Source organism: Bufo bufo, chromosome 6, assembly GCF_905171765.1.
Source record: "Bufo bufo chromosome 6, aBufBuf1.1, whole genome shotgun sequence".
NCBI classification, from domain to species: domain Eukaryota; kingdom Metazoa; phylum Chordata; class Amphibia; order Anura; family Bufonidae; genus Bufo; species Bufo bufo.
Window position 1 is genome coordinate 162,431,138 of NC_053394.1, and position 23,296 is coordinate 162,454,433.

General features: G+C 43.3%; 1 protein-coding gene across 1 annotated transcript; it reads right to left on the reverse strand.

The window, feature by feature from the left end:
- Positions 1 to 4,379: 4,379 nt before the first annotated feature.
- Positions 4,380 to 16,442, reverse strand: LOC121003075 (calcium-binding protein 2-like). Its single transcript, XM_040434642.1, has 6 exons — positions 15,925 to 16,442; positions 14,208 to 14,238; positions 12,229 to 12,372; positions 8,293 to 8,402; positions 6,926 to 7,073; positions 4,380 to 4,775 (listed from the first exon to the last, which is right to left on the reverse strand). Exons 1-6 carry the CDS (start codon positions 16,213 to 16,215, stop codon positions 4,747 to 4,749), a joined length of 753 nt encoding a protein of 250 aa, XP_040290576.1. The 5' UTR covers positions 16,216 to 16,442; the 3' UTR covers positions 4,380 to 4,746.
- Between the last annotated feature and the right edge of the window lie 6,854 nt (positions 16,443 to 23,296).

Here is a 23,296-nt window from a genome sequence, read left to right on the forward strand (position 1 = left end):
CAATTGGGGCGAAATGCTAGATAGTGTCAAAAAGAAGTAAAAAAACAATAACTTTATTGAAAGTCATGATATAGTAGAACAAGGGATGCAACGTCATAGGTAGAGAGAGAGAATCAAGCAAAATGACAATATGGCATGGTGCAGGTTAGGGGAGGGGGGGGTTCTTCATTCATTTTATGTTCAAGATTGTTTATTAAAGTATCCCAAATGGATTTGTACCTGTTTACAGAAATGTACTTATGCTGGATCTGTAAATGTACTTATCCGGAAAAATCTTAATAAAAACTATTTGATTTAAAAAAAGAAAAGGAAAAAAAGTAACCATTTTTGTGAAACTTTTGTCATAGGGCCATATCAAAAGTGTTGATTGGCAGGGATCCCAGCTCTGAGACTGAGCCCCGCTGATCTCTAGAATGAGAAGTCAGAAGTGCTCAGCCAAGCTCTGCTTCTCCTCGCTGCTGAGCGCTATGGCATACATATCAAAAGTTTCCTAAAACCCACTGCCCACCAAGAGTCTGCTTACCCCATAAAGATTGCACGCCACTGACAAGCCTCCCTCCACGGTTTTAGAGCATGTATTGGGAAGTATCAACACTCAATATCCGCAAATTGTGCCCACATAATAACAGCCCCACTCATTTCCTTTTGGTAAAACATATTGCCCAAATAATACCACCATGCACTATTCTGCAGTATCACAAATGGTATATGCTGTGTTCAAATAATAGAAGCCACCCAATTAGTCCCAATAGAATCAAACGGCCACAGTGCCAGCCATACTTTACACTGCTTCTTCTCCATGATCCTGCCTGCTCCAAGGAGCTTCTTTCTTTAAAAGGCCTGTGGTTGTTCTACAATTGACAGTCAGTCTGGTCTCCCAGTGATCAGACTGACTGTTGTTGTTGGTGGCCTGATTGGTAAAGGTTAGGCTACTTTCACTCTCGCGCTTGGTGCGGATCCGTCTTGTATCTGCACAGACGGATCCGCCCTAATAATGCAAACGCTTGTATCCGTTCAGAACGGATCCGTTTGCATTATTCATAAAGTGTGAAAGTAGCCTTCATGATCGCTGCCCATAAAGTTTCCTCTCTAAAACACATGTAGATAAATCCTCAAATTGAAGCAAAACTGTTGAGAAAAAGGGCAGGTAAATTCAGGAAACGAAGCAAGCATGGCATGTAATCTCCCTTGGTACAATAAATCAGCAGCTCTTATACACTGAACCAACACTACAGTTTTACAGATGTGTTAATTAGATGACGGAGATGGTTAGCGCCTAATTACTCACGCACGCACCCACCCAGTCAGTATATGGGACACGGTTTCCTGGACAGGGTGTCATACATACAGTGCTCTGGTAAATGCTTTACCTACCAGATACCCTGAGCATACTGTTCTTTGACTGCGGAGGTGCTGTGATGAGGGCACCCCCATTTCCACTCGCTTACCCTAAATAATATACAATATCAGGTGCATGTATTAGAACAGTGCGTTTTCCCACTTAGTCCATTGGATCTTCAGGGGGCTGTATGGAATCCTGTTATATAGATATAACGTCCTGGACCATCGGGATGTCATATCTATAACAGGATTGTGGTGTGACTCGCCGCACTTGTATTTGTTTCACACATTCCATACAGTTATTTTATACATGTATCTTATGGGTGATTCAGGATTAGCCAGCAGAAGTGGGGTCTTTACTGGGGACAGCACGTTCAGGGTGTCCAGTAGGGCAAGCATTTACCACAGCACTGTATGTATGACACCCTGACCAGGTTGAATCATTGAGCAAAAATTTCCCCCCAGGGAAGTAACCATGCCGTATGCCGACTGGGTGTGTGAGTAATTAGGTGCTAACCTATGGCATTGATCGATGTGTCTCTGTCGTCTAACACACCAGGAAAAGCTGTAGTGTTGGTTTAGTGTATTAGTGCAGCTACTGTAGCAGACTAGACAGAAGTGCAGCTATTGCATTAAAGGGGTTGTCCCTTTCATGTCATCGTGCTGATTGCGCACACTTCTGCTTCTTCCTATCGAGAAGCTCCAGGGCTACTGCACACGACCTGGATCTCACATTGAAACCAATGAAGGGGCAGAGAGGTGGCGGGTCACGGAACTGCCGTGCATGTGCAAGTTCGGCGATCCTGCTATCCTGGTGATCAGAAAAAGAAAAGGAGATTGGCTAAACACATCCAGTGGGTAAGAGCCGAATATTGCGTTTTATAAGGGCTTTATCCAAGTTGGAATAGCACTTTAACCGATTACATGTGGTGCTTGCTTATATTTGCCTCCCTCTTAATGTATTTCATGCGTACCTCCAGACTGCTCACACCTTATAGTATGTTCCTTGCTCTGATATAAATGTATGACACCAATAAGAACGCGTGGCTTGGTGTACTGTGATACCTTTTAGATAGGCCGGCGCACATGGCACACTCCCTGTGGCACTTTGGCTGCCAGTTATGTACTGTCTTATTGTTCTTTTCCAGTTGGACCAGACATCCTCTTATACAGAAGAATAAGAAGGTTGTACTGTCGTCCTTTCTCCTCCTCCTTCTAGGATTGGGTGAGCCTGCTTATTTTTCATGTCCCTTGCCTTCCTGTTTATGGCTAGGCTGCTAACTCTTTCTTTTCCTCTCCAGTGTTCGTGTTTGTAGGCGTGGGACTACAAGTCAGCCCGTCACCAGGTACGCCGGCTTTACAGGTTTATTGTAGTGTATGTGCATTGTGCACCATGAACACTCTCTCTCTACATGACTGACCAGTCAAGATTTCCCTCTTTTTCCACAGCTGTCTCCAGTGCCATCTTCTTTGTGCCTGGTCTGCTATTGCTGATTCCAGGAGGTAAGGCATTAGGCTCTTTACTGGTCCCTGTGGTATACAAGTAGTTAAAGAGACAGCCTGTCCTCTCATGTGTCTGCTTTGTGCATTGAATAGCCGCATTTATGTGAAGAGTTAGGGCTCATCCACACTTGTGTTCTTTTCTTCCGGCATAGAGTTCCGTCGTCGGGGCTCTATGCCGGAAGAATCCTGATCAGTTTTATCCTAATGCATTGTGAATGGAGAGAAATACGTTCAGGATGCATCAGGATGTCTTCAGTTCCGGACCAGAACGTTTTTTGGCCGGAGAAAATACCGCACCATGCTGCGCTTTTTGCTCTGGCCAAAAATCCTGAACACTTGCCGCAAGGCCGGATCCGGAATTAATGCCCATTGAAAGGCATTAATCCGGATCCGGCCTTAAGCTAAACGTCGTTTCGGCGCATTGCCGGATCCGACGTTTAGCTTTTTCTGAATGGTTACCATGGCTGCAAGGACGCTAAAGTCCTGGCAGCCATGGTAAAGTGTAGTGGGGAGCGGGGGAGCAGTATACTTACCATCCGGCCGCTCCCGGGGCGCTTCAGAGTGACGTCAGGGCGCCCCACGCTCATGGATGACGTGATCGCATGGACACGTCATCCATGTGCATGGGGCGCCCTGACGTCATTCTGGAGCGCCCCGAGAGCCGCACGGATGGTAAGTATACTGCTCCCCCGCTCCCCACTACTACTATGGCAACCAGGACTTTAATAGCGTCCTGGGTGCCATAGTAACACTGAACGCATTTTGAAGACGGATCCGTCTTCAAATGCTTTCAGTTTACTTGCGTTTTTCCGGATCCGGCGTGTAATTCCGGCAAATGGAGTACACGCTGGATCCGGATAACGCAAGTGTGAAAGAGCCCTTACTGAAGTTACTGTATAGAAGGGCATATTCATAATTTGCAGTCTTATCGTGTATTGTACTCCAGAGCTGCATTCATAATTTTCCTGGTTGTTAGGGGTTGCTTGTCAACATATCTGTTGCCATATTCCAAATACAGCTCAGCTGTCCCCCTGTAATGCAAAGGTGGAGACAGTCTTCCCTGCATCCAATTTATGTACATAAATACATAAATGTACACAGCGACTCCACCAGCTAAATAGTGAATGTAGCTCTGGGGTATAATTCAGGATATAACTCAGGGTAATGTAACATGTACACAGTGCCTCCACAGACTAGTGAGTCCCGCTCTGGAGCATAATACAGGATATAATGGGGTCAGAATAGGGATATGTCCATAGTGACTCTTCCAGCAGAATAGTGAGTCCAGCTCTGGGGTACAAGGTACAGGATAACTAATGTAAGGTTCTGTCTTTACACAGTTAGTGAGCTTGTTATATGGATTAATTGTATATGTAAAGTGGTTTTTTTGTTTGGGGAGGAGGTGGACAGGCCACTGATGTTGGTTGTTTCCTCTTTGTCTGCAGTATACCACGTCATATTTATATACTGTGCTGTGAGGGGCCGACATGGTTTCCAGTTTTTCTACCTCCCGTATTTTGACAAGTGATTCAATCAAAAACTTCTGACCTTCAACACACTGAATGCCAAAACACTATGGAGACCACTCAATGGGAATGGACCACTAGAGGGCAGTGCCCACGGCTGCTGCCTCTCTCAGTATCACATGCCACCATGGAAGGATTGAGGATCTCCTTAACCTCTGTAGCCAATATTTCTGTGACACATTTGCAGAAATCTGCTTTTTAATTTAATGACATGCATATTTTTACATTGTTTGTAAGTGTTTAATGGATTGATAAAGACGTAGAAAGATTTTACTACAAAAAAACTTGTATGCACTTTAATAGTAGTACTCAGAATGCACAGTCACTGCAGGGGATGAATGTCCAGAGCTTTTCATTTTTCCATGAGCTTCATAACTTATCTGGATGACAGCATCATGACAAACTCTGGAAAAAAAAACAGGAAAGAATGACGGACGTTGTCTTGTCAGTATTGGAGGAGTTCAGCACTTCTCAGGGTTTGTGTGTCAGCATCAAAAGGGGCTTCCAGGATTCAAAAATGTCTTAGAAATGGTACCTCTCCTGTCCGTGACCTATCCATGTGCTCAAATGGGAATGAGCTGCAATACCAGGCACAGCCCATGGACAAGAGGGGCACTGTCTCTTTGGGGGGGGGGGGGGGGAGGAGCAATTTCGCTTTTTTTTATTTTTTTTCTAATCCTGGACAAGCCCTTGAAACCTCTCTGGATCTCGCTGGTACATTTAAAGGGAACCTGTCATCCTGAAAACGCAATTTAAGGTGCAGACAGAATATTATAGACCAGGAGAAGCTGAGCATATAGTTTTGTCGAAAAGATTTAGTGTAATTTATCATTTATACATTTAAATGGAGCTGCTTATTCTGGGCTTTGAAGTCAAGTAGGCGGTCCTATGTGTGACAACTGTCTCTCTTGAAGGCTGTCAATCACTGATAGGACCGCCTCCTTGACTTCAAAGCCCAGAATGAGCAGGAAGTTAAATGCATAAAAGGCAAAATGTAATAAATCTTTTCCTACAAAACTATATATCAATCTGCTCAGCTCCTCCTGCTCTATAACATGCTGCCTTCAGGTCAGACACCATGTTCAATGTGACGGGTTCCCTTTAAGGAGATATGATGGAATCACCCACATCTACTAACACTGTGCCTTGGTCCCAAGACTGCACTATAGATACATACTACTGTACCTGTGTGGTTTGCAGGAGCCATGAATCTTGATTACTAAATGTCATACGTGTGACTTCTTTTAAATGTTTTTAATAAAAAGTGAAACAAATGAGATTTGTGTTTCTGATTATACAGTTGTTTTCTTACACAGGTTCGGCCTGCTCGATTCATTACTTACACTGGTCTGCTAAGTAGTGAACCTTTCCAAGAAATTATCATTCAGCTCCAAGCGATTATAAGTGCTCATTATCTTTTGTCAGGCCATTTGTTCTTGGATCCCAGCAGATCCTCTCACTTCATGTGGGATCCGTTGGGGTTCCAGTATTTAGCACCCAATCGTTTTTTGATGTGACATACGTCTGTATATCACATCCTCATTTACTCTTACCACACAGCAGAAGGCCCCCATGTGTGGAATGTGTATACACCTACGATCCCCAGCTACTGTGCAGCAGAGAATCCCTCCAGGGACAGCAAAAAAAAAAGTGATGTGGGCTTTCCCACTAAAGAAAATTCATCAGTATGTGTCATAAATGTTTGATAGGTAGTTGTCCCATCTCAAGGACCCCACCTTGTGAAGTTGTCACCACATCCAGTCAGAGCCTGAATGGAGAGGTGACCAAGCATGTCTACAACATCTATTCTAGTTGATTTGACTAGGACCCCATTCACACGAACATATTTTTGCTCCGCATCCGATTCATTTCAATGGGGCTGCAAAAAAAATGCAGGCATCACACTCTGTGCTGTCTGTTCCACAGCTTTGCAAAAAGGATAGAACATGTCCTATTCTTGTCCGTTTTGCAGCATGCACACAGTCGTTGGGGACCGGAATTTGCGGTCATGGAGGCACGGAGAGAAACCTTGCCTCCGTTCCACACGTAATGATGCAGGGTGCACACGGCCGATGCCTGCATATTGCAGACCCGCTGTTTGTGGGCCTCAATACGGGCACGGCCAGGCAATGGCCATATGCATGAGCCCTTACAATGGGTCCACACAAAAAAACTGTTTCAATAAAGACGTCATCTGTAGTTTTTGCGGACCGCAACACACATATGGTCGTGTAAATGCTCTCAAGTCACAGACCTCCTAACAAACTTTAATAGCGTTCCTGTGAGCTAACGTAACGTTCCTCTGCTTCCAGTGCACTTTGCAATATGCTGAGGTCCTGGGATATGTTGCCAACTCTCAAAGTCTATGCAACAAAGATAAATAAATCCTGCACATCTGATAAAGACTTCAGCTTTATTCCAATGCCTAGAAATGTTTCAGCAAATATACCAGCCACACTTCCCGCCATCACTTTTAAATGTTTGATGGGAGATACTAGACACAGGTTGTCCTCTAGCATCTATGACCAGATGTTTGTAAGATACAGGATACTCACCATCAAAGTCAACTCTTCCATCACCGTTCAGATCTACATCATGAATAATTTCCTGGATATCACTTGGATTCAGCGATTCTCCTAAGAAACTCTGAGCAGCATCTTGCAACTCTAAGCCACTAATATGGCCATCTCCATTGACATCAAACTGGCAGACAAAATGAGGAAAAAGTTTAAAGAAGGATGGTGAAATAAAGTGGATAAGATTAGAAAAATATGGCTGCTTCCTGCCAGAAACAGTGCCACTTTCATCCTTAGGCTCTGTCTGGTATTGTAGGTACACTTGAATTAGATGTTGCTGCAATACCAGACACAGCCAGTGGTTATGAGCAGCGCTGCAGTGGAAGCAGCCATGTTTATGAGAAGCTCATCCAACAACTACCATAAAATGACGGTATAAACCTCCTATGGGAGGCTTCTGATGGTAATGTGTAGTTGGGTATACCTTCAGTGCTGTCATTACCAGTCCCTCATTTGAGAGCCATATCCACTATATCAAATGGCTCAACTGCAGGGAGACTAGAGATGTAAACTCCATCTGTGGCCATAATTAGGGATGAGCGAATCGACTTTGGATGAAACATCCAAAATTGATTTGCATAAAACTTCGTTCTAAGGGTCCATTCACACATCCATAAGTGTTTTGCGGATCCGCAAAACTCGGACACCGGCAATGTGCTTTCCGCATTTTGTGGGCCGCACATCACCGGCACTTAATAGAAAATGCCTAATCTTGTCCGCAATTGTGGAGCCGAACAGCACATAGTGCGGCCCCATAGAAATGAATGGGTCTGCAATTCCTTTCCGCAACATGTGGAACAGAATTGCGGACGTGTGAATGGAGCCTAATACTGTACAGAACCTAACCAGAGTTTGGGAAATGTTTTTTTACAGTACAAATTAATTTATGAAGTTATTGCGCGAAGTCTCGCTAGACTTTGCGAAGCAATATCCTCGGCTCATCGAAGCCAATACATTCTAATACTGTACGGAGCTCCGTACAATATTAGAACAAAGTTTTATGCGATTCGCTCATCCCTAGCCATAATGCCACCGATGAATATACTAGGGCAGAAGGCGAGTTCCCTAGACTCCTGGATGCTGTGGGAGAGTAAACACTTAAGCCTCATTCACACATCAGTGTTTAGTCAGTGATTTCCATCAGTGATTTTGAGCCAAAACCAGGTGCGGCTCTAAACACAGAACAGGTGCAGATTTTCCCCTTAAACCTTATGTCTGTGGAGGCTCCAATCCTGGTTTTGGATCACAATCACTGATGTGTGAATGAGGTTTTGTACTCTGCACACTGCCCTAAATAAGGAATGAATTTTTTTTTACGTGCTTCAATTTCGATAAAATATCCTCACTTCTCTAAATGCAATCTTCAGCTCCCGTACTCCCACCATATTTTCGGTTTCTGCCAGCATCTTTGGTCCAATCAATTCCACAAAGTCTTCGAAGTCCACACGACCGCCCACTATGCAGAGCAATGAAAAACATTAGAAAGTTATATTGATAAAAGCAGTACAGATGTCATGTGGAGGTTGCTTTCCTTTTTTACCCCCACCATATTGATATTGTGTATTGAAATGTTAGTCCAGGGCTGTACTATGAAAGTGGGAATTTGATGTATATGAGGGTGGCAGAAGAGGTGTAGCTGATAAAGTTCGAGGAAAAATACCACTGTAGTCGATGGGAGTGGGGTCCATCCAAGATGATAAAGGAGGGTGAGTTTTCCACCTTTACTATAGTGTCTGCGCCTGTTTTTAGGCGAAAAATGCTGTTTTAGACCGTTTTAATTCTTTTTTGTCTCATTTACTCCTGAAAATGTACCTGTTTTGGTGGTATTAGTGCCTTGTTCGCCTATTTTTAGATTTTTTTTTTTTTTACTAATTCAGAAGTTTTCTAACTTTTGAGCCCATTTTCCGACCTATTTATGTAGGTGCTCCTTATTTTTGTGCCTGATTTATTTATAAAAACAGTCTCATTTCTACTCCACTACAGCTCTTAAAGGGGTTTTCTGAGATTCCGAATAGGTCATCCGTATCTGATCGGTGGGGGTCTGACACCTGGGACCCCCCGCCGATCAGCTGTTTGAAAAGGCAGTGGCGCTCACTCTGCTTTTCCTAGGCTGAGTGACGACACTTTCAGGCCATCAATATAATTTCAGCAGGGGTCCAATAACTGCCTCCCCCTGTCGATCAGTTGTTCTTGAGCAGCTGAAAGTCGGCGTCAGAAAGACACAGCTCCATCTATTCTGCAGTGGATGGATATCCCACTTCAGTGGGAGCAGTGCTGCAGTTAGCAGCTCCATCCAGCACACAATTTCTCTTTGGCAGACAACATTTAAAGGGGTTGTCCTACAAATGATATTCTACAGTTTTGAAACCAACACCTGTAACTAAAAATGTAGTATAGCCAGTAAGTTATTCAATTAAATCATACCTGTATAGCGCCACTTGCTGTTTGCTCTTTTTTCTAATTTCTCTGCCACCAGCTGCAGCAGATAGAACATGCCTCCTGACCTGGCAGATTAAAATAAATCTAGCAGAGCAATAGGAACACTGAATGAAGATATCTCTGGATCCATGTGAGGTACAGGGCTGGTTCTAGCTTTCTTAGGCCTCATTCAGATGGCAATAGTGTTTTGCGTGTCCAAAACGCGCGTTCCGCACATGGCCGCAACCATAATAGAAATTGCCTATTCTAGCAGACAAGAATAGGACATGCTCTATCTTTTCCTTGGAGCCACGGAACGGAACCACAGGTGCGGATATCTCCATTGAAATGAATGGGTCCACACCCGTTACTCAAAATTGTGGAACGGGTGCGGACCCGTTCATACAGCCGTCTGAATGGGCCCTTAGAAAGACGTTGTCATGTACTATGTGATGTTTGATTTTCCTTCTTTACATTAATCATGGAATAACCCCTATATCTGGCTGAGGCAAGAGTGAAGCTGCACCAGACAACCGTATCAGTCTGCTATAAAACTCTTGGCAAAAAGTTCACATTTCAGCAGGACAATGATCCCAAACATAAGGTCAAGGCAACAGAGGAAGGGCGATAACGTGAATGACCGAGTCAAAGTCCAGATCTCGGTCTAATCTAGAATCTGTGTCACTATGCAAAGTACTGGTCTGAAGGGTTGAATACTTATGCAGGAAGCATTTTTAAGTTGTGAGTTTGCAGATTTACTTGTTTGTAATAAATAAAAAAATATGTTGTAATATACAGAAATCTGTCTTTATTAAGGGGTTGAATACTTTTTGTAAGGAACTGATCATAAACACAATAAGCCACTATACCTACCAAAAAATTAATTTGGACAGCGCAGTGAATTTATGCCCTAAATCTGTTGTGCCTCATGAGAGGGAAGATAAGTGTCATAAGTGACTGACCGTACGTGTTGCCCAGAGGTCTATCCCAAGGAATAAGATTATTTGTACTTGTCCCCAGTGAACACTTAAATCTGTTGATTCCAGTAAGCCTACTGCCAAAGCTTTTAATCTACACTAATTGCTAATTTATCAGGGACTTCACTTTTTCTCTTGCAGGTTGCTGCACATGTGACTTGTCAATCATTATTAATAGGTTGTCCAGGAATAGAAAAAAATATCAACTCCCCCCCCCCCAAAAAAAAAAAAAAAAACAACACCGCCCTTTACCAATGTCCTGTGTCTCTGTTAAAGTGAATGGGGCTGAGCTGCAATACCGCACGCTGCTCATAGGGGAAGAGTGCCTCTGTTTCTTGAAAATAAAAAGTTAATTTCACAAATATATTTGGTCTTCCTCCTCCATCTGAAACCCCTTATGTACATTTGGGGCACAGGTAGGATTACATGTACATTATGACTCATAATACAAATTATGTATATGTGGTAGACAAAAAAAGGCAATTTTATAATCCATATAGAAGTTGGTCTACTTTTTACACTTTATACTTTTGTTAGAAGAGTCCTCCATAAAATAAGTTGACCCCAGTTTTTCCCACTGCTTGGATCCCCAGCTTTTAGTGGATTGCCCTTGTTACATAGAGATATGATAGGTCTTCCACTGAGAGACATGCTCTTCATAGAAGCTCTCTGTTTTGTCTAACTGATATATGTCTTCCTTGTTATGGTGTTTTATAAACCAGACAACTTTAACCCCTTCTTAACCACTCACTGTAAATTTATGGCTGAGTCAAGTCTTTAAAGATTACACCCATTTGTAAGCACAGCGGGCACCATAGATGCCGGGTTTCTGCTGTTTTAAACAGTAGAGACCCGGGGCTAATGTCTGATTGGCGATAACTCAGATCGTAGACATTTAACCCCTCATATGCCATGGTTAAATGTGACCATGGCATCTGAGAGCTAAGAAACCCAGGAGCGCGCATTCCCCTTAGTAGTGATAGGTCTAAGCCTGTACACGGTTTCCAGGCCTATTACTGGTGTATTCCAATGCAGGTCGGCAGCACTGCATTGACATATACTAAATAGAAATGGCAATTTGATGATTCCTTGTTATTTGGTCCTTGGGGACCTAAAAAAAAAAGGGGGGGGGGGGAGTATAAAATAACAATAATTAAAAATAAAACTTCAAACCACCCCCTTCTCCAGAATAAAAATAAACATCATAGGCATTGCCATGTCCAAAATCATCCATATTATTAAAATTTAAAAATATTTATCCCATATGGTGAACAGCGTAACAGAAAAAAAAATCAAAATGGTCGATTTGCTATTTGAATAAAAAGGGATCAAAAAAGTCATACACACTGCAAAATGGTATCAGTAAAAACTACTGGTCATCCTGCAAAAGAAATATCGGGGTCAGAATATGGCCTTTTAAAAGAAAAAAAAAATATTTTTTTCTAAAGTTTCAATTTTTTTTTCAGTATCAAAACACAAGAAAAACTATACACACGTGGTATCGCTGTAATTGTATTGACCTATAGAATGAAGGGCACAGGTCAGATTTACCACATAGGGAACGCTGTAAAAATGAAGAAAAAGTTATGGCTCTGGGAATGCAGAGAGTGAAAATTGAAAATGCAAAAAAAACCTTCTGGGCAAAAAGGGTTAAAGGAGATGTCAATGTAATCCTGAGGATTGGAGCATGACACAGGCCCTGCACTAGACATAGAGTGTTCCTTTAAACATCTTTACAAACTCTTACCATATAGTTGGTGAGTTCTTTAGAAAAGGGACAAGTATTGCTCACAGGTAAGTGCAGGCTCCTGACTACAGTGTCCCCTCTACTGCCCTTATGGTTGCCCTCAAAGTAGCAAAACATGAAATGGAAAGTAGATCACTTACTCCTCATTTTTATATGCTGGGAGATCTCAATCAATTCCATTTCGGTTGGCATATATCCCATCGTCCTCATGCACTCGCCCAGTTCTTTGTACCCAATGAATCCATCTTGATCAGCGTCAAACTCTAAAAAGGCTGCATGTAATTCTGTAAAGAGGCATTCAAGTATCAGAACAGAGGAGATAAAGTAAAATTCATGAATTAAATTCAAGATATATGAAGACAACTTTTGGAACCACCGCTGGTCAGCTTCACCAAGGCAAAGCCCCCACTGCCCATACTCAAATGGGACAGAATAGGTCTGGCACAGAGGAAGTCACTCTTACTTAGTATCTGTCTGCTTCACTTATTAGAGTGGTTCGCAAACAGGTCATCCCTTCTCTATGACCTCCATGTGCCTAGTGGCCAGTGTGAGAACAGGATAGTTAATAACCAGGGGTGCACCACCAATGAGGCCAGGTGAGGCGATCGCCTCAGGAAGAACCAGGGAGGGGAAAGTGGGGGGGCAGCAGAAGGGCCATGGGCAATGAGTGCTTTCATTGTGGCAAAGGGGTTAGGTTAAGAAATTGGCATGGGGGGGCGCTGTCTTAGTTTTCGCCTCAGGCAGCAGAAAGGCTAGGTGCACCCCTGCTAATAACTAACTGATTGCTGGGGTCTGACCTCACTGATCCTCAGTATGGGAGTCCCATGTCCCCGACCGTCCTGATGAAGCATGCGCCATGCTGCTTCATTCATTCACTATAGTACTGCCGGAGATTGCTGACTACAGCAATCAGACCCCTACCGATTAGTTAGCTATACACTACTATGTCGATAAGGGATGAAGTTAATACTTGGCACAACCCCTTTGTAGGATAGGCCATTAATGCTTCACCATTGAGCACTTGATCTCAGGGCCTCCCCTGAACAGCACAAGGAAGTAAATGGGACAAGGAGTCATCTTCATTTTGCTGTTTGGTGGTGTTCTCAAAGGTACTTGTTAAAGTATCAGAATGAGATACCATGGTATAAACTAACTTGTTTGGCTATTTTCATATCCGCAATGTAACTATAAGGCCTCATCACACGACCGTTGTTGTGGTCCGCATCCGAGCCGCATTTTTTGCGGCTCGGGTGTGGACCCATTCACTTCAATGGTTCCACAAAAGATGCGGAAAGCACTCTGTGTGCTGTCCGTATCCGTTGCTCCGTTCCGTCGCCCCGCAAAAAAAAATATAGCATGTCCTATTCTTGTCCGTTTTGCCTACAAGAATAGGCATTTCTACAATGGGCGGTTCCTTTCTGCATATTGCGGAAGGCACATGGGCGGCTTCTGTTTTTTGCGGATCCGCGGTTTGCGGACAGCAAAAAACGAAATGGTCGTGTGCATGAGGCCTTACTCAGTGTAAAGTGCCAGAATAAAGTAGGCCTATACTCTGAAGAACATATCCAAAATAAGTGTTTTGTGTGAGTTTAAAGGGCTTGTCCAGAATCCACTTAAAAGGAACCTCTCATGTTAAACTGACCTGAAGGCAGAAGTTTTACTGAATCTTTTCCCATAAAACTATATATCAATCTGCTCAGCTTATCCTGCTCTATAACAGGCTGCCTGCAGCTTACATTGCATTTTCATGGTGACAGGTTCCCTTTAAATGAGTATGAGTCGCAAAACCATGGACAGCCTATGAAGAAAAGTGGCATTGTTTCTAAAAAAAAAAAAGCAGAGCTTTTTTGTAATCCCGGCCAATTCCTGTAAAGTTACTGAACCTGAAAGGGCTTATTTAAACCCTTGTAAAAGACATTTACTTGTTTCCAATTTCATAAATCAAAGCAGAAGCAAAGATTAAAAAATGTTTTTTTAATGTAATTTCTAAATATAATGTCTTGACCTCTGATTTCCTACTTATCAAGCATCACAGTATTAAGCAAATACAGAGAATCACAAGAGGACACTCCGGGGTTACATAACAAGTTACTCCTAAGCTTCTCAAGCACAGACTCACCATCCATCTCTTCCGGGGCCAAATCCCTCTCCTACATGGTAGAAATAATGGAGACCATTAGAGACTGCTTGAGTATAGCATGTTGCATATTCTAGCATTAGATACAGCACATTGGTTGAAATCTCGCTCATGAGGGCACCTCATAGTCTCTTTATAGCATGTCAAAGCTGCAATATCACACACGATCTATGGACTACAGGGGCACTGTTCCTGGAAAAATCATGCAAACCCTTTTTATGCCTAAACTAAGGAGGGTTGATTTATTCTTCATGGACTGGAGGAACACAGAAATAAATCTGGAGAAAAAAAAGTTACTAGTGGCACATATATGACCATTGAAGAACCAATTAGCCTTCAAATCAGAGAAGCAATAAATCGCACCTAAATAGAAATGTGACATTGAAGGTTTTAGGCTCTGTTCACACTTTAGTCATGGTAGGGCCATCATTACCGAAGCCATGTTAGTGATGATGGGTTGTATTGAATAATCATGGGTCCGTCAAGTTTCTGTCTTTTTTTTAACTCACTACATGCTGTTATGGCCACCAATAAGCAACGTGAGCCTTACAAAAAAGACCCTTAGGCTGGGTTCACACTTGAGCGTTTTACAGCGCGTTCAAACGCGCTGTAAAATGCTCAACACATGAAAACCAATGCTTCCCTATGGCCCTGGTTCTCACTTGAGCATTTTACAGCGCGTTTGAACGCGCTGAAAAACGCCCTACGCTCAAACAAGTTCTTGAGCTTCTTTGGGGCGTTTTGACGCGCGTTTGTGGCCATAGGACACTGCAGTCAATCACACAAACGCGCGTCAAACGCGCGTTTACTATTGCAAAAAACGCGCATAAAAACGCGCGACAAAAACGTGCGTTAAACGCGCATATCAAATACGCTCAGGTCTGAACCCAGCCTTAGATAAACTGAAAATAGTAAAAGACTGCTTGACTTTGTGAGTTGTCTCACCATAGACACTGGTGGCTTATTGACAGAAAGATGTGGTGGTGGCACAAGGAAAATGCCATGTTTTGAGTTATCCCCATGGTAAATGACTATTATAGCCTGACCATACTCTCTCTGAAGAAAGCTGAGTGGAACCAATAGTGTATTGTTTTAGTGTTTAGTGGCGGTCACCAATGTCTATCCTTAGATTGTGGTGCCAGATATTGAGAGGAGTCCTGGAGACCAGAGATACCTCTATGGTGTGTACATGGTAATTTCAGACAACCTTATTGTGGGGAACAGTAGGATCTGAGTTTGCGTATATTAGTACAGGACAAATATTTGTATATAAACACCATTTTAATGAGTCCTATAGATGATGATAATTGTTAAAGGGGCTGTCCAGCCTTTACTAAGTGAAGGCCTACCCCTAGGATAAGCCATCACTAGCTGATTTGCGGGGTCCCACATCCCCGCCAATCACATGTTCAGGTGTACTTTTATCGCCGGAAGTTGGTGTCAGAACTACACAGTTCCGGTAAACTTGTAGTGGCCTATCCTAAGGTTAGACCATCAGTAACGATCATACAACCCATTACGAGACGTGAAGGGAACGTCAGCAACAGACAAATGATACATATATGACATACATTGCACATCCTGTAATACTTTGTCCCATCAGCGGTCTCAGTGGCCATCGGTCGCTATCATTAAAGGTCCTATTAAATACTGGACATCTTATTCCAGTACTGTACATGAAGACACTCAGTCCACCTACCTTGCTGAAAAGTGAATTCAGGAATGGAGAATACGTCTTAGTTGTGATGCTCTGGGCGTCGCTTACTCTCTTGCCTTTGTGGTGACCTTTACTATTTGTATTGTGTCTGTCATCGTGGCCATGGTGTGGGCTCTTCCTCTGATGACCTCCCCCTGTTACAGCCTTTTGGTCTCCTTCGTGATGACCGGCTTTTGCGTCCTTTTTGCCACTGGCCGCTTCTCCACTTTTGCTTCTTTCCCCAGTGTGGCTTTTTGGGGTGCTAGATGTCTTAGTTCCAGTGTTGTGAGACATAAGATGGTTTCAGATGGACTGTTAGTAGCTTACTGACAGAGTGTTGTTCGGACCAGTAAAGCACACAAAGGATTACCAGTAATCTAATAACATCAACTTGTTCTGAGCCATGTAAAAGAGTTTAAAGAGATTAGCGATGGGACATGTGACCAGCACCTTACTCTTCCTATATATAACATACAGAACATATCCATAGCCAGTCTGCATTGCTAGATTCCAATACTGTACTACAGTTTATCTTAATATACAGTTGAAAGAAAATTTTGTAATTACTTAAAAGAGTTATGCAGCAAAATATATTTATGACTTATCCTCTGGTACCCCCACCGACCAGCTCTTAGAAGAGGCCTTGAGTGCCGCAGCCTGTTCCTAGGCTATGTGACATCACTGTACATTTTTCACATGGCCTAGTTGCAGCTCAGCCCCAGTCATTGGGGCTAAGCTGCAATACCAAGCACAGCCACTATACGATGTATGACGCTGTCCTTGGAAAGCTGCTGGGAGCCAGCATCGCTCACCAGGGCTCTGGTGAAGGCAGTAGCTCCCTGAAACAGCTGATCAGCAGGGGTGCTGGGACTTGGATCCCTGCTAATGTGATAATGATGACTAGTGTTGAGCGAAGTGAGCTTCAGATGATTCATCCGAAGTCGCTTCGTTCAAAACTTTGGAATAATACTGTACGGAGATCCGTCTCCATACAGTATTAGAATGTATGGGCCCCGATGAGCCGAAGTAAGCTATTGGTAAAGTCGTGCGTAACTTCGTTGAATAACTTCAGTTGTTGATTTTTAAAGTGGAAAACCATTTTGAATTTGAAACCAAACTTGGGTTCTGTTCCGACTAGTACCTCGGAAACCGAAGCCGAAGTCACTCGCGACTTCGCAAATAACTTACTTCGTCTTATTGGAACCTATATATTCTAATACTGTATGGAGATGGATCTCCATACAGTATTATTCCGAAGTTTTGAACGAAGCAACTTCGCATGAAGCGTCCGAAGCTTGCTTTGCTCAACACTTATGATGACTTATCCTGAGTTATCATTTTATCATTATCTTTTCCAGAATAATGACCTTAAGAGTCCTGACCTTAAAAAGGACCTGTCACCAAAAAATGCAAAGCAATCTGACAGCACCATGTATAGAGTAGAAGAAGCCGAGCGCATTGATATACATTTTTGTTAGAAAAGATTCAGTAAAACCTGTAATTTATACATTTATATCTCTTCTTTTTCTACCTTCTGTGAACAGCATTCGCACAGGGAGGAGGGGTTATCAGTGACTGTGTATAAGTGTGCATAGAAAGATAGCTGTCAGTCACTGATAACCCCTCGTCCCTGTACCGATGGCGCTTCACAGGGCTTCAGATGGAAATAGAAAAAAAAATTACAAGTTTTACTGAATATTTTCCCACAAAAATATATTTCAGTCTGCTCAGCGACTCCTGCTCTGTAACATGGAGCTTTCAGATTGCGCCATCGCCATTCCTCGTCATTGTGCCCACTGCATACAATGGAATGCAATTCATTTTGAAGTTATTTGTAACAAATCAAATTTCTTGTCAAAGTTCGTCGAAGCAGCCGAATCAAGTTTTTGAAAACTTCACTCATCACTAGTGGCAAACTCTGCTCCTTTGACTGGACCACATGGCATTATAATAATTTATACTGCTGTGTGTCTCTGCTCGACATCATTTGTAACAATTTGTACTCCCATAATGCCATTAGTACAAATCATTACAATTGATGTCGGGCAGAGACACACAATATTATAAATCATTATAATGCCATAATGCCAGAGTTCACTACGGGAATTCATGCCCCCCACAGAATGTGTTTCACGCAGTAAACACATTTGTCTGAAACTCGAGTGTTCATCATAATCCTATTGAGACGCTATGGCACAACCTGAAAAGGACTTTGCATGCAAGGCATCCCAGAAATATTGATGAACTAAAACACTTTTGCAGGGAGGAATGACTCAGAATTTCTCCTTAACATTGTACTTATTTGCAGCTACAGGAAACAGGTGATAGCTGTTAAAGGGGATCTGCAGACTATTAACCTGTTCGCCACAGCGCAACACATGGGCAAACACGGCTTCAGCTTGTGCGTGCAGCAGGCATCATGGCCGGTGGGTCTCCGCTGTTTCAAACAGCAGAGACCCACGGCTAATGACCGCGACTGGCAATAATGCCGATCGTGGTCATTAAAGCTTTTAGATGCCGTGATCAAGTGAGATCATGGCATCTATAAGGTGAAAAGCGCAAGCTTCCTGGCTTCTTACCGGCATCCTGTGCAGCCAATGAGGATGTCGGTAATTTAATTCAATACCCTTGGAAACCTAACGGATCACATTAAGGGTATTGAAGCTGCAATTCTTATTATTTATTAACATAAGAAATTAACAATTTATTTATTTTATGCACTTATATAGCGCTACTATATTCCACAGCGCTTTACAGACATTAGCATCCAACTGTCTGCAATGGGGCTCACAATCTAAGTTCCCTATCAGTATGTCCTTGGAGTGTGGGAGGAAACTGGAGTACCCGGAGGAAACCTATGCACACGGGGAGAGCATACAAACTCTATGCAGATGATGTCCTTGGTTGGATTCAAACCTAGGCACCAGTGCTAACCACTGAGCCACCGTGCTGCCCATATTCTTCACAAATAATGGGTCTAAAAGACCCATGATTGTTTAGAATTTTAAAGAAAAGGATTTTCCAGGCTCAAATGCGATGGCCAATTTGCCATTCTTTCATTGCTTCTCTTACCCCCAAAAAATGTAATAAAATGTCACACACACTCCAAAATGGTATCATTAAAAACTACAGATTGTTCCGCCAAAAATTAGTCCAGACACAGCTCAGTAGATATAAAAAAGTTATGGGGGTCAGCATATGGTGATGTAAAAAAAATATAAAACATTTTTTCAAAGTTTAAATTTATCTTTACACTATTTACACATAAAAAAAAGGGTATACATATGTGGTATCGTTGTAATCGTACTGACCCAGAATGAATGAAGGGCACAGGTCAGTTTTGCTGCAAAGGGAACGCTATGGGAACAAAACCAGTAAAACGGTGGAGGAATTGTGTTTTTTTTTTTCAATTCCACCCCATTTGGATTTTTTTTTTCCGCTTCCCAATACATTGTATGCCATATTAAATGGTGGCAGTAGAAATTACAATTTATCCCGCAAAAAATAAGCCCTAATACAGCTATGTGAACAGAAAAATAAAAAAGTTATGGCTCAAGGAAGATTGGGAAGAAAAATGAAAACAAAAAAAACCTCCAGTATCTTAAGGGTTAAATTCAAGGGTTCACTTAATTTTTCTCCCTTCACTTTGGATGTTTATTCAATGTTCTCAATAAAGGAGTTGTATAACTGTTTTTGTGTTATACATTTAGTTAGGTTGTGTTTGACTATAATTGTAACTTAGGCTTTGTTCACATCACCGTTCGGCCTTTACGTTCTCCTGCCCCATTCAGAGACAGGAAAACGGAAAGGACGGATTCGGCAGATAACTGAGCCAAACGGAGTCCATGGGTACCCATAGACTATAATGGGGGCCCCTAAACGGGGCAGGAGAATGGAAAGGCTGAACGGTGATGTGAACGAAGCCTTAGCTAACAATCAGGCCACATTTTTTATTAATAATCAATGTAGAAAGCCAGGTAATTCCAAAGGGTTCACATACTTTCTTGCAACTGTATACTACGCAGTAAAAACTACATGGACACCTGACCACCACACCTACAGTGCTGCTTAAAAGTTTCTGAACCCTTCAGAATTTTTTAGATTGCTGCAAAAATTTGACCTAAAATAGATTATTAGATAAGTCCTAGAAGTATATAAAGATAACCAAATCAAACAAATGAGTAAAAAATATTAGACTTGGTCATTTGTTTATTGAGGTAAATGATCAATTGTCACATGACTGTGAGTAGTAAAGTATGTGAACTTTTGCCTTTAGTATTTGGTGTGTCCCCCCTGGTGCAGCAATAACTGCAGGTAAACATTTCCGCAAATTGTTGCACATAGTCCTGCACATCGGCTTGGAGGAATCTTAACTCATTCCTCTGTACAAATGTTGGTGGGTTTCCTCCCATGTACTGCTCGCTTCAGGACCTTCCACAATATTTCTATTTGATTAAGGTCAGGACTTTGACTTGGCTATTCTAAAACTTTAACTTTATTCTTCTTTAACTGTTCTTTGATAAAACGACTTGTGTGCTTAGGGTCATTGTCTTGCTGCCTGACCCACATTCACTTGATATTTAACTTTTAAGATTTCCTTTAAAATTTTTGGTTTAAGTCAGAATTCAATGTTCAATGAATGATGGCAAGACGTACTGGCCCAGAACAGGCCCAAACGATGATACTACCATCAACACATTTCATAGAAGAGATGTTATTTGTATGCTGGAATGCAGTATTTTCCTTTCTCCAAACATAACATTTCTCATTTAAACAAAAAAAATCTATTTTGGTCTCATCCATCCACAAAACATTTGTTCTAACAGCCTTCTTCGGACAGCAATTTTCTTTTTGGAGAGTAATGACTTTCTCCTTGCAATCCTACCATGCACACTGTAACAGTGGTTGCTGTGCACCGCTGTTCACCTGCTTACCGCCGCGTTCAGCGGTGATTTGTTGCCTCTGCTTCTCCATTCATGCAGTCCTGGGCTCTGTCCTTGTAGGTACTGTTTTTCCTGGGATCCGATCCACAGTTTCCTTTCAGCCCTGGCCACAGCATGCTTGCTGCTTGTTCTCTGCAGCACTTCCTTAAGGGTCGGCATGCGTCACTTCCTGTGCTTTATGGGTTAGATCATGTGACCTCACTGACCAATCCTAGCCCTCCTGTACGTATATAACTGGCTCAGCCCCCTTCCCAGATGCCTCGGTGTCAATGTCCTTGTGTCCTGCTAAGGTTGCTGATATCTCTGCTTGTGTTCCTGACTCAAACTTGTGTTTCTAGACTCTGCTACGTGTTTGATCTCTGCCTGCTTCCCTTGACTGTCCTGTTGCTGATTCGGATTGCCTGACCTGTACCTGTGCCGCCTGCCCTGACCTATTGCTTGTTTGACTTTGCCTCTGCCTCATCCTTCGTTCCTGCACTGTTGCTGCTGGTTACGACAGCCTGCTGACTATGTCTGTACCTCTGGTACCTTGCTCGGGTACCTCCTGGTCCGCCTGGACCAGCTGCCTTGTGTGCCGATCCTCCTCAAGAGATAGTGACCTGGTGTTCCCCACCATCAAGGGTACTGTGAAGTACGAATGGTTCACTTAGACAAAGCCCTTAGAGGAGGTAGGACACGTGGCACAGTGGGTTCACACCTGCTGGTTCGTGACAGTACGCTGAGGTCATGGACCCCACTGGTCACCCCAAGCCTGTCATTCAGGAATTGTTACATGAAGTGAGGCATCAGAGTGAACACCAGAATGTCACAATGCAGTTCATTCAAAATGTCCCTGCTCATCTGGATGCCATCTCTTTTCCAAGTACTGCAGGGTCGCCAGTTGCTGCTAACCCTGCAATACCCATACCGGTGAATCCGGATTTGTGTGCTGCTGGTGTGCAACTCTCTCTGCCATCACGCTGTGGTGGAGATCCTAAAGCCTGTTGTTGCTTCCTGAACCAGTGCCTGATCCACGTTGAGTTGCAAGGGCAGAAGTTTCCCACTGAGTGGTCCAAAGTTGCCTTCATTGTGTCCCTGCTGTTTGATGAGGCCCTTGTTTGGGCAAATCCTATTTGGGAACATGGAGGTCCAGAGACCACTAATCTACAGTCTTTCTTGGCTACCTTTCGGCTGTTCTTTAAAGAGCCCAGTCACACGTCCTCCGCTGCATCAGCTCTGCTGCATCTACGACAGGGTTTCTTGGCTGTGGGTCAGTACCCTGGCTGCCGAACTTGCATGGAACGAGGCTCAACTGGCGGTGTTCTGGGAGGGCCTTTCTGACCGGATTAAGGATGAATTAGCTGGTCGCGACCGTCCGTCCACTCTGAATGACCTGATCACCTTGGCCACAAGGATAGATATGCATTTCAGCATTCGTTTTCTGGAGGTCGCATGCACCAGGTTCTAAGGAGGTCGCATGCACCAGTGACCACCTCGCTTGGCTCCATCCTTCCAGAGGCCGGTTCTTCCTCTAGTGTCCACCCCATCTGAAGAGCCCATACAAATAGAGCACCTTCGAATGTCTGACCACAAACGTTTACGCTGCAGAGAATCTGTGTCTGTATTGTGGAGACAAAGCCCAATTTGTGTGTAATTGTCCACAGAAGCTGGGAAACGCCAATGTCAAGCATCAGTTGGAGAGGTGGTCCTAGACAAAAAGAAGTCCTCTCGGGAGGGTACTCTCAGGGAATCACACTGTCTGTGCCTGTATTCTTGGACTCTGGGTCAGCCGGGAACTTCATTCAGCAAGCTCTGGTCCATCAGTGCCGGCTCCCTACCATCCGTCTAGAAAGGCCTCTGTCAGTAGCTTTCGTAAATGGACTGCCCCTTAAGTTGAAAATAGGGGTTCTGCATTCAGAGATGATCTCCTTCCGTCCATGAATCCGGTTATCCTCCCTGGCTGCGTCAGCACACTCCAGTTCTGGACTGGCACTCTGGTCAGATTCTGCATTGGGGATCATGCTGTCAGACCAGTTGCTTATCGGCGATCCGACCTGCTTCCTCGCCTACTGTACCTGTAGACTAGTGTTGAGCGAGCATGCTCGGCCGAATACCTGTTCGGCTCGAGCATCGCTATGCTGGGCACATGGTGGTACTAGGGTTGGACGATATCAAAAATATTCAGACGATAACGATATTAAAAAATTTATCGCGATAACGATATATATCGCGGTAAATACCCGTTTTAAAGAAAAAACACAAGGAGACGTTATACTGTATGGGGGCAGCCACAAGGAGACGTTATACTGTATGGGGGCAGCCACAAGGAGACGTTATACTGTATGGGGGCCACAAGGAGACGTTACACTGTATGGGGCAGCCTCAAGGAGACGTTACACTGTATGGGGGCAGCCTCAAGGAGACGTTATACTGTATGGGGGGCCACAAGGATA